The sequence below is a fragment of the Lycium ferocissimum genome, chromosome 10 (genome assembly GCF_029784015.1).
Source record: "Lycium ferocissimum isolate CSIRO_LF1 chromosome 10, AGI_CSIRO_Lferr_CH_V1, whole genome shotgun sequence".
Lineage (NCBI taxonomy): Eukaryota > Viridiplantae > Streptophyta > Magnoliopsida > Solanales > Solanaceae > Lycium > Lycium ferocissimum.
Genome location: NC_081351.1, coordinates 26,036,723 through 26,050,835, shown reverse-complemented (window position 1 = coordinate 26,050,835; position 14,113 = coordinate 26,036,723). Strand labels below are relative to the sequence as shown.

The window sequence follows — 14,113 nt, the reverse complement described above, 5'->3', positions numbered from 1 at the left end:
CATATCATGCTAATATCCTTCTAGCCCTTAATCACTGCTCTAGAAAGGACTCGTAGTTATATCTGTTTATAAACACGCTGACTCACTATTGTTAATCCTATTGATAAGAGTCAAAAGGTAGACTTGACAATTGAAGATAGTTTCACTTAAAAGATAAAAAGGAACAGTAAAATCAAATGTACTTTCTACGCGCTCTAACATAAGGAGAGATCAGAAGACATAATCCACATTAACTTCTCCAATAGTTTAAGAGAATGCCAGACCTGAATACAGAAGCGCCCATAGTAGTCAGGGCCTCCTTCATGCGTTGGTTTCTATCTCCACTGCTAACCTGCATAAAGTGCAGAGAATGTTAAAGAGATAACTTTAGGATCATATTTTGACTTCCTATTACATGAGTGGGGTCATAATTGACAGCCCAAGCTAAGGTTTGAGGCCCATGTACAATTCGCTGCAGGAGGTTCATTGCTAATATCTAAGATATCATTCAAACAGTTTACTTCAGAGGCCTAAAGTTTTACTTGAATCTATTAGTCATTCGTTCTACTCACTCAGACACAGAATCTATTAGTCATTCGTTCTACTCACTCAGACACAGATTCCCTTCTCAATCCTTTGGAGACAATTACATTTATTTAATATACGGTAATTCTCTTACTTAGCCTACTCAAGTTGATCTTCATTCTCCCATTATTTTAAACAAGAAAAGTAGACCAGATAGATACTCTGATAGAAGACTAACCAAGAAGGCATGTGTTATATGGACACAGAATTCAACAGCAATACCAACGGCCATCACAAGGTTAACAACAGATACAGCATTGAGCTGGATTTTTAGAATTGCCATTACTCCCTGCAAAACGATGTAAAATGTCACGGCTAGAGAGAAAAATATCAGGTGCAATGATATGAACTCAAACAATTGTTCAAAGAAGGAAATATACCATTAGATCCAGAACAATCATGGTCAGCACAAGCAAGATAATAGCTGAAGTCCAAAAACTAGATGTAGCGAAAGGTGAAAAGAAACAGAGTTAATATCACAGACACAAAAAATAAAGGTGTTTTGTTCAAGAAAGCAAGAAAGGATAGGAATGGGACGGCATTCCAAGAGATAATCTACTAACCTACATGTGATAACCAAGCATACAATAAATACAGCACCTGTAGAAAATGAAAAAAAAAAAAAAAAAATGAATAATTATGTCTCTCAATGGGTTATTTTAAAACTACCCAATGTTTCCTAATTGAGAATGATAACCAGCATATATAAAGAGAATAAAGATTTCAAAGGATCAATAACGTCAAAGTTATATCATGCATCAGCTGAAAGGTGCATTAAAGTACAGAGAGATGACACTAACCAATAGCAATAGCTAAGTTAATCAGGGCTGTCCTCCATATGCTTAGATATTGCTCAAAGAACATATAAAACACTGCATACGGGAAGATCTCCATCTGCGAGACAAAGAGATAAGTCATGGCTAATACAGAGATTTTTTAATGGAAATGCATGCCAAGTGTGCAATTGCCGGGAAGAAGATAATGGGACGAATGTAGCAGCTTATTATGGGGTTTAATTGCAGGGTGTAAGAACACTTTCACTTGGCACAATTTCCTTTTATGCCACAATGTTAATTTGTTCTTCCTTTTTACCTAGACTCTTGTAAGTACAGATAATTATATTCTAGTTATATAAAATCTGCATAACATGATGATACAAATATCTAACCTCCAGAATCTCTCGAAAGTTCCAAAATGAATTTTTTTTGCTAAACTTACTAGAACTTTCATACTACAACTATCATGCCTATTGGTTTTTGGATCAGATAATCAGTACTCCAGATTATCTTTCCTTCTGCTCTGGTACAATATTGGCACAACAAAAGTAAGAGTACTCTCTATAAATTATGTTGCATTCAGAAATTACCTCTAGGGAATCAGAAAGCCTTGAGCTGAAGTCTCGTGCAGCCCTCATGGAATTGACATAGTCAACCTGAAGAAGACGGGTTAAGATTGAAGGCATGGACCCCTAGACAAAGTCTAGTGAACTATAAGGTAAACGGTTGCGAATGATTATATACTTGTTTGTTAAGAGGCGTGTGATATGTACGAAAGGCTGATGCTTTAATAATACCATCCTCGTAGCCTGACGAACAAAACAAAAAGAGAAAATATATAATTAACGGGAGCTGATTCAGAGGAACAACTGCTACTGACTGCAAGGATCTATATCATGTTCAAGGGAAACAACCAAATATACATATAATTGATCAACCTTCAAGCTCCACATTAGTGGTGTAAGCCCCATTGCCACCTTTAGCGCAATCACTGGAAGGTAATGCATTCAGGAACCATGGAAGCTTCTCTCGAAATTGTTCAGTTGTAGGGCGACCATTTGCTAAATCTGAATGACGGAAACACTGAAGGATACCAAATGTTAGTTAATTAATCAATTCAACAGTTTTCTCTTGGCTTAATGATTTTCATGAAACTGAGGTATTCACCAAACGATTCTAGCTTGACGTGGATAATGTCCAAGGAGAATCTCTCAAAAGCCAAAGTAAAAAAGATATTTGAAACTGAAGAACACATTTTGCTTATTGGCACACTGCAATATAAAGCACACATAACAAATTATATCAGATATGATTATCTGGATTACCGTTGTACAATCCTTGCATACGCCATTTGGGCTACAGGAGCCACCACTACTGGGTGAACAACAAGGAGGCTGAAAGAAGACACATACTTATAGTGAGAAACTTAATACTATTATTTTAAAGATTAACAAGTAATTATTTTATTTAATAGTATTATATTAAGAAAACTACTATTTGTAAATTATTTGAATATGCTTTTTTAGGAAGAAAGTAACCAAACCTGATCATCAGGGGGACAAAAACTACTATTTGTAAATTTTCTACAGCACCCAAACGCTTCTGGAGATGTCCAAACAAGAAAATCATCAAGCCATGAAGCAGCTGGTTTAGCAATGTAACTTGATTCTGGTATTAAAGATGCTCTGGCAATCTGCAGAATACAAAGTAAAGCAGAACAAGATGAGGAAAATATCTCCTCAATCAAAAAAGATACATAAACCATAACCTGGCATCAATGAAGAACATATGCAATAAACTTTAGAAGGCACATGATCTCTAAGTGAGATGCGCTAAGTAGTTATGGGTCAGCTATAAACCAAATGCGATCCCTTTCCCAAACCCAGCAGCCAAAAAACATAGGCCAAGACCAAAAACTATACCATCCAGATGAAGAGAGACAATTCTACATGTAGCAAAATTACAGGAAGACTCCGCTTCACAAGACTCAAGAGCATGTTAATCACCTGATTCTTCAAAAGGAACAAGAGTTTTACCTCATTCAATAGAGAATCGGAGTCACATTGGCTGATAGAACATAGCTGGTTCGTTTGTCTTGATTCAGAACTGAGAAAGTAAAATGACATTCTCAATCATTAGGACTATTGAGTTCAACATTCACATCTGCCACCAATAATAGCTCAAAGTTCTGACATTTAATTCATGCTTGTTAACCAAGCAAGTCGTTCCTAGTTTGAACAGGGTAAGCAAGAGTTTTGTCAAAGTTAATGCAAAATCATTCCAAGAACAATTTTCTCTTATTTAAGGGAAGGTAATAACAGAAAACAAGTGAGCATATTGAGAAGCATGTTGCTAAACAAGAGGAGTAAATTATCCATAGTACCTAAAGTTATAGTTCTTGACAACAAAGTACAGAGGTGGTCCAATTCTGAGATATTCTGAGATATTATTGAAGTAACCCTGCACAAAATACAGCAAACATATATCATACTTAGCAACTTTCTGAAAACCAGATTTGTAAATGCACATTAATTAGGGTACTAAACCTGAAGGTATGAGTCACGAGGAAGAACAATTTGTTGTTCCAAACCAGGTTCAATCCTTGTACATAATGCCTTGAAGGATATAAGCATAAGGAGATCAAACTTCCCCACCAGGTTGCTCAATATAATAAAACCAGCAGAAAGAGATGAAGATTACATAGTAAAAAGGTGATGCAACTTACAATACTCGCCAATGCAAAAGCAGCAAAGACACATATGACGACAAGTTTTACTCCCCAGAGACTCAAGATGGGGGCATGAATATCCTAAAAGTGAAAAAATGAAATAAATCAAAACGGTTAACAAATACGAAATAAAACAGCTCTAGTTATCAAGATCACCAAGTAGATTAAAATATAACATGTAGAGAACTCTGAACTCTACACTCATGAGCAGCGTAAAGCTACCAAGATGTATAGAACTCCCATAAAGTTACCAAGATCTCTACCCTCACAAGGTCCAAATGTTGAAACACGAGTTAAATAATCGATTATGATCATGGGAGGCATTACTTGGGTGCTGGAGGAAGGAGAAATATTGCTTGGGAAGTAACTACTAAAGTTGAGACAAAGAAACCACAGGCCTTTCGAGGACAAGGAGCACATATCTGTATCTGATGCAGACGATAGCAATATTTTCATTTATATTTTTGGTGCCCTTACAATACTCAGCCATGGGCAGATGATAACACAGATCTGGTAGAATGGAACTCTTCTTAATTAGGATTCCAGATTTCTCCTTTTTCACGACATTTTACTCACTCATCAAAAAGAAGACATAAAAAAAGAATCAATGAAAATCATAAACAATATCCAGTCCTCCAAGATGTCATATGGCTTATATGTAAATAAGTACTTCATAAAGATCTTTAAAATAATAGCTGCAGTATGAGCAATATCTTCAGAGTTAATCCTGATAGTTATATGTTTAGATTTTGCTTAGTCATACCTATAAGCTTATGACTTTGAAAGGTAAAACTAGAAGAATAGCAGGATCAAACATCTATTATAATAGTAAAGTAAAACAATCTTAGATGTTATTGTTGATCGATAGTACTAAGACGTGATGGTATATAAGTATATGACAGTGTAACCTTTTCATTTAGATTTTAGACAAACCTTGTACTAGAAAAAGAAAACAAACACCAAAAAGCATTTCAGAGATCATAAGCTGATGTTCGAGAACAAAGGATGAGATTTAGAAACATTTAAGACAATCCATTACCTTCATATACCGTACCAGCAACCCAGGTTTTCTCTGTTGATTACCTACAATATCATTCGATATAAGGGCTTCATTCGATTGGAAGAAAGTTAACAGCCTTGGTAAAAAGCTCCCAGATTTACCTTTTTCAGGATCAGCATTTGAACCAAACACTTTAATACATGGGAAACAATCAATCCTGTTATCTTCGGCTCTCAAAAAATCAAAACAAATCAAGGCAACAAATGCAGTAACTTGCAGGAGGAAGTCCAACAAAACGGCCAATGCTGCAGGGCAAAACACAGAAAAGGGATAAAGAACAGAAGCTCCAGGCACAGGGATGTTAGAATTCATATAATATTAGCAACTCTCTAAACCTAGAATCAGGCTGTTCCTGACCTGCGAACATGGAAAAAATGCGGCATGCTGGCATCGGAATGAAACTTCCAACTGCAAATGCTAAAACCTCTGAAAGACTAGCTAGTGTAATTGATGGTCCCACTTCTACAAGAGCATTGCTAACTCGTCCCTCTAAAGGCAGTTCCATTGGCTGTCGCTTAACAGCATTCACCAGAATGCACATGTTATCTACCCCAACCTGAGAAAATATGGTGATTGACAATGATCATAAAAGCAAAAGAAAGGGTTGTAAGTGAAAGAAAAAAGGAACAACACGTAAAGAAAGACAAAGTCAAAGAAAAGGAGAGTATCGAAATTCAACTTACAGCCAAGACAAGGAAAGGGATGACTTCCATAATAATGAGGGTAGATTTTACACCTACTGCACTGAAGAAACCAACCGATCCAAGAACTGACAGCATAACAAGTATAACTCCTGAAAGACCAAGCAAGACCTGGAACACAACAATCCATCAAATTCAGAACAAATGTCAAAAAAGCAAACTGGGTAACACCACCTTTTTAGTGAGAATGAAAAAGTCAAAGAAACCATCAAGTATGTCGATGTTGATTCTTATTGTATGTTATATACAAAAATCTAAACTGTGTTAACTGAATAGTAAAGTTGCAACAGTCATGAGTCTTTACTAATGGCTGCTGGCATGCAGGGCCAACAGCACTGTACCTTAGAGGAAATGTAACAAGAGGAGAATCGGGGAGTATCGCCCAGCGTCAAGGATATATAGGCAAACATCACAAGATAGCTTATCTGGAACAGAGCAAGTACAAAAAGAAACAGGTGAGCAGAAACAACAGAGGAAGTGCATGATATAATACTCATTAAGGTGAGTCAGGAAAACATTCCAAAGTAAATATGAAACTCTAGGGGGTTCACTCCCTTACCAAGATGGTAATAGCATCTGCTGTGCTCTCCCTTTTTAACTCTTCCTCAACAGAACTTTCTGATGAGAAGGCAAGGGTCAAATTCTTTGCTTGCACCATTGGCAATATCTCATCCTGCACACAATATCAGAACTGATCAGACAACATAGTCAAAGATGATTTAAGATTGGAAAAGGATGCTCAAATTTTCATCAGGATCTCTCAGTGACTCCTCTGTTGTCAAGCTTTTTTTTGTACTTTATCTTATCAAATGAAATGTTGTCAAGCTTTTAGAATCCTCAGGAGACACATAGTGGCATGAGCTATTAGTGAAAGGAACATAGTATGACATGCAAACCTTCACTAACTGAATGAAAGCCTTCTCCCAGGCCACTGATTTCTTAGAATAGTTGCCTTCTTTATCAATTGCATTATTCACAGGGTATGTCACAATGAAAGCAGAAGCCTGTCTCAGAAACATTTATATCATCAGTATACAACTTACACCAACATTGTAATCAGTTCTTTGAATCAAGGAATTTATGCACAAAGGGCAAAAAGAGGTACCTCAGAGTAATTGTTACCAGAGAAACCACCAAGAGCAGTACTTGGATCAAGTGGAGCTTTAAAAGCACTCAAACAGCTCTCTGCTGAAGTATAATGCTAAAGGAAACAGCAAAAGAAGATTGATGATGAGCTTTAACATTGTTGCTTTAGGTTGTGAAGAAGTATTAAATGAAAGCTTCTGAACACAAAAAGAATTGACTGATTTTACAAACTTAAGCTGTTAGAATATCTAGTTCCTTGGTGGAGAGATATCGTAAGAACCCTGAGTAGACACAAACCGAAAGATCTCTATTTGTTTGCTCATCCAATCAATTTGAAGCAACTTACTCCTCCCCTGAGCTCAGGATGGATGGGAAAACAAAACAAGAGCATCACAGATTCTGTGGCACTGAGTTAGTTTATCAGGATACTCAGGATAACATGAAGATTTGGATATGCTTTGTTTAGAGTTGAGCATATCAGGTTGGTCCATGGGTATCATCTACTGATTTAAACAGAAATGACTGTCGATTTGATCTAGTTTGTTTTTATCCAAACTATGTCACATGTTCAAATCCCAGAATGTCTGCAGTCAATTAATTTGGGCATGGATATCTCAACTTGATGTGTGCATGCTAGAGGAATACGCTCTACCTTTATCCATGCTTAAACAACACAAATCTAACTCCAGACAGCAGTAGCAACTTTTAATGCTAGTCTGCTTTGACATAGTTGAATGCATGCGGCAAACAACAAAGTGGACCAGAAAAGCAAGTTACAGATAAAACCAGTAAATTATAAAGGAAGAAGAATATTATAACAGTGACCAGAGACAAAAGGAAACTAAAAGTAAATCAGTACTGCATCACAAAGTTAGATCAGAACATACCTGAAAACAGTACTCAACATGTTCAATACCTCCGTAACTATCAAAGTTACTGCTATCCATTTTGAAATACTGCACATCACATAACGTGGCAATCAGTTGCAAGTACATTTAAGGGAAAACTCAGAGATGTCTTTAACAGAAACCTTTAATAGACGCCATCATGGACAATTAACAGAAGCAGCAGAGTCACTAGAGATTAGATAAACAGCAAACATTTGGACAATGAAGGAAGGAACAGGAAATTAACGGAAAATCATGCAGCAGACCACATCTAAGTAATGGCATGTCAAAGAGTCATTACACTCAATCATAGAGCAGAGAGAAAAACACAAGATCATTCACAGCCCAAGGAACTTTACTTATTTTTCTCCCATAAGTACTCGATGTTTGACACTATCTTCAGATCATGACATTCTTCAATAAGAGATCAGCGACAAACTTGAGAACTTGTCTCAAAATATTAATAGCGATAAGAAAGTTCAGTTAATGTTTGCTTTACTATGAGATATATTATGGAAAACCGCAGAATAAATAATTTCTATAGTGTTGTACCTGAAGAATACTTTGAGTAGCGCATTCTGTGCCAAGTGGCTTCATACAAATGTCAGGCAGAGATACCATTGAGCCAGAATAGTTCGCTTTGATTGCATCTATCTATTCAACATGGAGAAAACTTAGTTTCCAGGAAAAGAAGAAATATTAAGAATATACTTTTCAATTGCTTAAATCATGTTATGCACAAAACCATAAAGCAGAAGTCAAATGATGTTCGCTCATTTTGCAGGTAATTAAAGGGAGCATGATTCCTCCAAGTCTAAGAAAAGTTCAAGAAGATGAATTACCTTTTTTTGTATGTCAAAGAGTAACTTCATGTTGTCTTCAGTAACAATAGGAGGTGACTTTCCATTATCTGCGTCTGAGATTGTACCAACTATGAGCTGCAAATTTTATAAGGGTAGTAATTTCCATGAGAATTAAAGGTCATCCAGTCCACCCCTACCTCAAAAAAGGGAAAGAAAAGGAGAGACACGAAACCCCCTTTACCCAGATAAATGGGAAAGGTGGGATTCAGCTACTTGAGTTTTAAGGATACTAATTTAGTAAAAACGGGCAGACAAGAGAAACAAGTTTAAAGTATATCCGAACTGTAACATGACCAGAATCGCTGAGCAACTTAGCTATCCTAAACCCTTACAGAGGCCATGACAAAAGTAGCTAGCAAAAAGCACTATGAAGCAGAACCTGCTCAATTCTATAAAATGGTGCGAGGTGGCTGTCAAAAAATAGTTTCTCCTCTGCAGCTCTACTCCCATGGCCGACCCATAACTGAAAGTATCAATGTGGAATTTCAGGACATGTGTAATGCAACAAATTAAAAAATATTAAAACAATGGTAAATACAAGTAAATACAAGTGGATGAAATGATATAATAGGAAATTGAGACAGCTAAGCTCACATCATACCTTCTCAGGCCTTGTCTCAACTTTAAAACGGAAAAGGCCTAAGCAGAGCACCAGGACGAAGAACAACGATGAACACAATACAAGGACTGGATTTCTAGCCACCCATGTTCCATATCTCCTGGAAAAGGGGGGTTGTTTACACAAACATTTTAGTTCTGGAAGAACAATACTCAACCAATCACTGGTCATAACTGATTAAAAGCATAGTGAATCACCTGTAGAACTTTGACATATATCCTTGTACAATTGAGAGCTGAACGCCACTTGAAATTTGAGGGACGTCTTCAAGCATCTGAAGTTTTCAAATGAGTTATAAACATGAGGAGATGAAATTGAGATATCTTATGGTGAAAACCTGATTATCGAGCCAGCTATGACCCAAAAGTCAACTAATAAACTATTACAACAAATAGAACATCAACTTTTTTATTTTTGAGGAAAGAAGCTTATAGAAGAACCCAGCCACCTTTTACAGTATTTAAACAAGAAGTTTTGGCCTATGCTCAATGGTGTTAGTCAGCAGACTCTTTACTTCATGTAACTGGATAAGTATTTAAGCTGGGAAATCAAACGGAAAGACACTTTTATGGAAATATTTGATTCGCCAAACTCACATTTCGACAGATGAGAGGAACTAGGGTAAAGGCAAGTAGCACTAATATGAAAGAAAGGAGATATCTCAGCCAAGCAAACAAATCACTGAGAGATTACAAATTGGCATTCACCTGCATCGGAATATTCTCATCCTTTTGCCTGCTGCTTTGGCGGATGACACCATTTCCAGTGGCACTGATCAATGGCTTTGTTCTCGAAACCGGAGTCTCTTCTCTTTTTTTATGGAGAAAGCCCCATCCAAGAAAAGCAGAGACTAGTACAACATATAGAATTGTGACAGCAACTTCAATACACTTCACCTGCACCAATCAGGAGTTGGAACTTCATAAAACTTTCTTTTTCTTACTGTTCTACCAATGCAACAAAGATAGATTTTACAAGTTACGCTTAAAGCAGAAAGTCAATCTGAGCTACCATGTGCATAAGTTATAGAAGCAAATATATCATGTGACCCAATAAAATGGGCCTCTTTTCACCTTGAGAGACCCAATTCTCACTGAACAAGAACCTTCTGTCTGAGCAGGAGGAGCTGAACTTGAGCAATCAGAAGCTGAAGGGCAATCACCACATGAACAGCCTAGTGATGTATCACCGCATGAATACGTAGACACATTCATAGGTTTCATTCCAGATGACTCAGGAGCAGCTGGTCTAAAATTAATTGCATATGGAGATCCGGGGACTCCCGGTGGTGCTCGTCTTCCAATAAATGCATACCACTCTGCCAAATTAAGTGTCAGCATAGCATGCAGATAATAGACTAGATAAAAGATATCATATCTTTATCCACCATCACCCCAAATGTCTCTCTCTCTCTCGCTCTCTCTCTCTCTCTCGTAACAAAAGCAAAGAGCAACTGCCAGTTATAATGTGTGTGTGTGTGTGTAACCTCTTCAACCCAATGCAACAGGCCCTCCTGATGATGATAACAGAAAGCCAATAACATTACTTACTGAGGCATGGCAATATGAAGAAATGCACACCTTTTCTACATGTTTGTATATATTCCCTTATACAAAAAAACATGTGTAAATATATTCAAGGTCAGGAACCAGGAATAGACAATTTACCTCTGAAATTTTTAGCACCTGCGCCAATGAAATCTATGGCTCTGGTATTCATTGAACCAAATTTTACATCCTTGCAGGATTCGTACAACTCCTCACCAAAAGTGTCTGTTATGAAAAAATCAATTCCATCGACAGTAGAATTCTTTTTTACCTGAAAGCAAGAAAATCATGAATTGCCTATTCAAAGAAATTTAGGACAATTGGTGCCACAGTTACAAAACATGATATTTTAGATTAAATCATCTTTCCCTAAGTGCTTAGGACAATTGGTAAACAGTGTGGACGAAATTAAAATAACAAAATGGCCACGTAGGTAGCACTTACCTTGGAAATAGATGTGACGTTGATAAACTGGCTCTGGTTCGGAGAGCATGTAAGTTCACAAAACAAATTCAAAAAATTTCTCAAGCATGCTGGACAGCCCACGAGAAAGGGAATTGCCTACAAAAGAAGTAATTGGATAAAGAGGATTTCTTAATGACAAAGAATTAGAAGAGAATTTTCACTATTTACACATAAGTCAAAATGGAAAGGGTCTCAACCACCCCAGCCCCTCCCAAAAAAGAAATAGATAGATTCTATTTACACACACATGTAAGAGGAACGAGATGCTTATGTGTAAAATTACTCTGAAACCTATAGCAATTTTTCTACGCATTATACTCTTATAACCACCCTACCAACCAGAAAAAAGAAGTGATTGAAGAGCCATTATATTCACATTCCCTATAATTCCTTTCTTCCACCTTCTATCCCTACTATCCTATGCTATTATTTTCTCTCAACTTGTGTCTATTCGTGATTGACTTCTGACAATTTAAATTATGCACAGTGTGCCCACCCATACCTTACTAATATTAATCAGACAATTTGTGGTAAGTAGAGGATTTAAAACAAAATTGATGAATGAATCAGTAGATATTCTACAAGATCTCAGTATTCTACAAGATCTCAGTCGTGACAAAAATGAAGAACTTTCCTCAGATGAGAAGGCTAGAGTCATCTCCAACTCAGCACCTGTCCCACAAAAAAACAGGACCCTGTTACTAGACAACCATCAAATGTGATAGCTGATCACTAAAGCACCAATCCTTAAGCCTCCTAAAGAGCCCCATGCCAAAGGAAAAAGACGCTCTGCCATACAACCTTTAATTTATTTAGAATCACTTGCCTACAAAGATCCTCAGAGCTATCAAAATTATAGTCCGGATTATCTTTACTGTTAAAACCACTCAATTTTCAGATAAGCATTCTCAACACTAGGAGCTGCTGAAAGCAAACAAGACCCAAAATAAAATCAATAATATGGAAAAGTCTTACTTGCTGGACTTGTGATCGCAAGGTGTCAAATTGAGTCTCCGTACAACAGACATTTCCAGTTATCGTTGGGCACAAACTTTGAACTTTTGATGAAAGTAGCTCACTTGGCTGCAAAGCACAAGATATTGTACATGGTAACATTAAAATATCAGGTGAACATAATTGGATATCCAAACAGTTTTTAGAGTAATTCAATCAAAAGAACCGCATATAAGTATCTGAGCATAGGTGATTTGGAGAGAAGTCGCGTCAGCAAGACAGATGATGGGAGTGAGAGGGGCCAGATCTTGTAGAGGCCAACAATTATGAATGGCTAGCTCAGGATAGCCACCATAACTCTATTACTATGATGAGGCAAATAAAAGGTACCGACAATGGTTTATCGATAGTATCCAACAATATTTACCTTCACGGAAGGGGAACCAAAGGGACAGTTCAGAACTTTCGTGTCACTGCGTGCTCCACAAATGTCATACATAGCACAATATCCTTCAGCATGCCTTTGTCTAAGAAAGTGAACAAATTGCAGAGTTCAAATTATAATGGTTTGCACTTCATATAATTCATGAAAAATGAGACAGACTAAATTCAAGAGTTTGCACTTCATCTTCTTTTCTTTCTAGAACAAGTACACTATTTCAGTAAACCTCGCTTCACGAAGTCCAATTTAGTCTTAGTTTAGGTTTATTTCATAAAATAAAATTCAATAAAATATTAAATAACTAATAAAAATATTCCCTTCTTCTTTTCTTTATAGCACAAGTACTCTATCTCAGTAAACTTAGCGACATTTAGTTCAGTCTGGTTTTAGTTTAGGTTTATTCTGTAAAATAAAAATAAATAAGGCAGCTGACTACCTTGGGATTCAAATGTACATAGATTCTCTTTCAAGTACTACCATTCAGTTAAAGATAGAAATGCATGAAACTTACATTGCAGAGGAATTTGATGTTTGTGCAGTCACTGTATAACCAATAAACAAGACCTGCACAGATAATTTTCTTGTAACTCAGCTCGGTTCAAAAAAGATTTTCAAAACTATTGAAATCATAGAAATTATTTTCTTTTATTGCTTATAAAATTTTACAGCAACATTGTTGCTTGAGTAATTTCCTCCCTGAAAAAGGGACTTGCAAAAGAAAATCTCAACATACAGGAAAAATAAACATTACCAGTTTTTAAGAAAACACAGAAAGAGAGAAATTTGTTAGATGAATCTCATGCAGCAAAAATAAAAATTTGAATTTTGGGAAAATTACCGTCAAATACCATTCGACCATCTAGTTTACAAAATATGTAGGTAGTGTATAGGTTGCACTAAATATACATATAATATACCTACCTATACATATAATATCTATACAGCCGAAGTGTATACTATTACGGCCATGTTTGGTAAATTAGATGGCCGAACTGTACATATCCGTAACTTTCCCTTGAATTTTGCAGTATAAAGCAATTCCACAAAGAAACCAGGAAAACATCAGAATTTTCAATGGAAAACCGGAAATCAAAAAGAAAAAGAAGAAGTTTGAATCATAAAAACGAAGTCAGAAAGAGAGACCTTCTCAGTCATGAACATTTTTGAAGAATGGAGGAAATTAATGATAAATAAATAAAACCTCAAATAAATAAACAGGCAAAAAGCGTTATTCTGCAACTTGTGAGTGGCGAGTATTCATTCATTTAACAAAATGTGCTGCGAAGTCAAAAACGTTTCAGTTAACGGCGAAGCTGATGAGTCAAACCTGAAACAAGGAAATAGTCAACCAAATTCTTCGAAAATGAAGCGTTGTTGTTCTACTTGTTCCTATTGAAGAAGAAGAGGAAGAAGAAAACTCC

General features: G+C 36.5%; 1 protein-coding gene across 3 annotated transcripts in view; it reads right to left on the bottom strand.

Annotated features, from left to right (window-relative positions):
* Window positions 1-14,113, bottom strand: part of LOC132033007 (uncharacterized) — a 15,855-nt gene extending 1,742 nt beyond the window's left edge. Inside the window, exons 1-36 of one of the 3 annotated variants that reach the window (XM_059422846.1) lie at window positions 14,020-14,113; window positions 13,204-13,256; window positions 12,678-12,777; window positions 12,272-12,379; window positions 11,276-11,392; window positions 10,952-11,102; window positions 10,358-10,602; window positions 9,992-10,180; window positions 9,482-9,558; window positions 9,267-9,384; window positions 9,045-9,128; window positions 8,645-8,740; window positions 8,355-8,456; window positions 7,803-7,871; window positions 6,935-7,030; window positions 6,726-6,833; window positions 6,389-6,502; window positions 6,171-6,254; window positions 5,812-5,940; window positions 5,486-5,684; window positions 5,230-5,373; window positions 5,108-5,151; window positions 4,066-4,149; window positions 3,887-3,955; window positions 3,724-3,800; window positions 3,377-3,446; window positions 2,884-3,033; window positions 2,666-2,734; window positions 2,279-2,423; window positions 2,085-2,149; window positions 1,931-1,996; window positions 1,365-1,458; window positions 1,128-1,164; window positions 945-1,002; window positions 743-853; window positions 264-331 (exon numbers count right to left, since the gene is read on the bottom strand). In XM_059422846.1, the coding sequence (XP_059278829.1) occupies window positions 264-331; window positions 743-853; window positions 945-1,002; window positions 1,128-1,164; window positions 1,365-1,458; window positions 1,931-1,996; window positions 2,085-2,149; window positions 2,279-2,423; window positions 2,666-2,734; window positions 2,884-3,033; window positions 3,377-3,446; window positions 3,724-3,800; window positions 3,887-3,955; window positions 4,066-4,149; window positions 5,108-5,151; window positions 5,230-5,373; window positions 5,486-5,684; window positions 5,812-5,940; window positions 6,171-6,254; window positions 6,389-6,502; window positions 6,726-6,833; window positions 6,935-7,030; window positions 7,803-7,871; window positions 8,355-8,456; window positions 8,645-8,740; window positions 9,045-9,128; window positions 9,267-9,384; window positions 9,482-9,558; window positions 9,992-10,180; window positions 10,358-10,602; window positions 10,952-11,102; window positions 11,276-11,392; window positions 12,272-12,379; window positions 12,678-12,749 (3,509 nt within the window). In that variant the 5' untranslated portion in view covers window positions 12,750-12,777; window positions 13,204-13,256; window positions 14,020-14,113. Of the gene's footprint in view, window positions 1-263; window positions 332-742; window positions 854-944; window positions 1,003-1,127; window positions 1,165-1,364; window positions 1,459-1,930; window positions 1,997-2,084; window positions 2,150-2,278; window positions 2,424-2,665; window positions 2,735-2,883; window positions 3,034-3,376; window positions 3,447-3,723; window positions 3,801-3,886; window positions 3,956-4,065; window positions 4,150-5,107; window positions 5,152-5,229; window positions 5,374-5,485; window positions 5,685-5,811; window positions 5,941-6,170; window positions 6,255-6,388; window positions 6,503-6,725; window positions 6,834-6,934; window positions 7,031-7,802; window positions 7,872-8,354; window positions 8,457-8,644; window positions 8,741-9,044; window positions 9,129-9,266; window positions 9,385-9,481; window positions 9,559-9,991; window positions 10,181-10,357; window positions 10,603-10,951; window positions 11,103-11,275; window positions 12,086-12,271; window positions 12,380-12,677; window positions 12,778-13,203; window positions 13,257-14,019 lie in introns of those variants that run through there. The other 2 variants (XM_059422844.1, XM_059422845.1) reach the window with 2 other exon arrangements.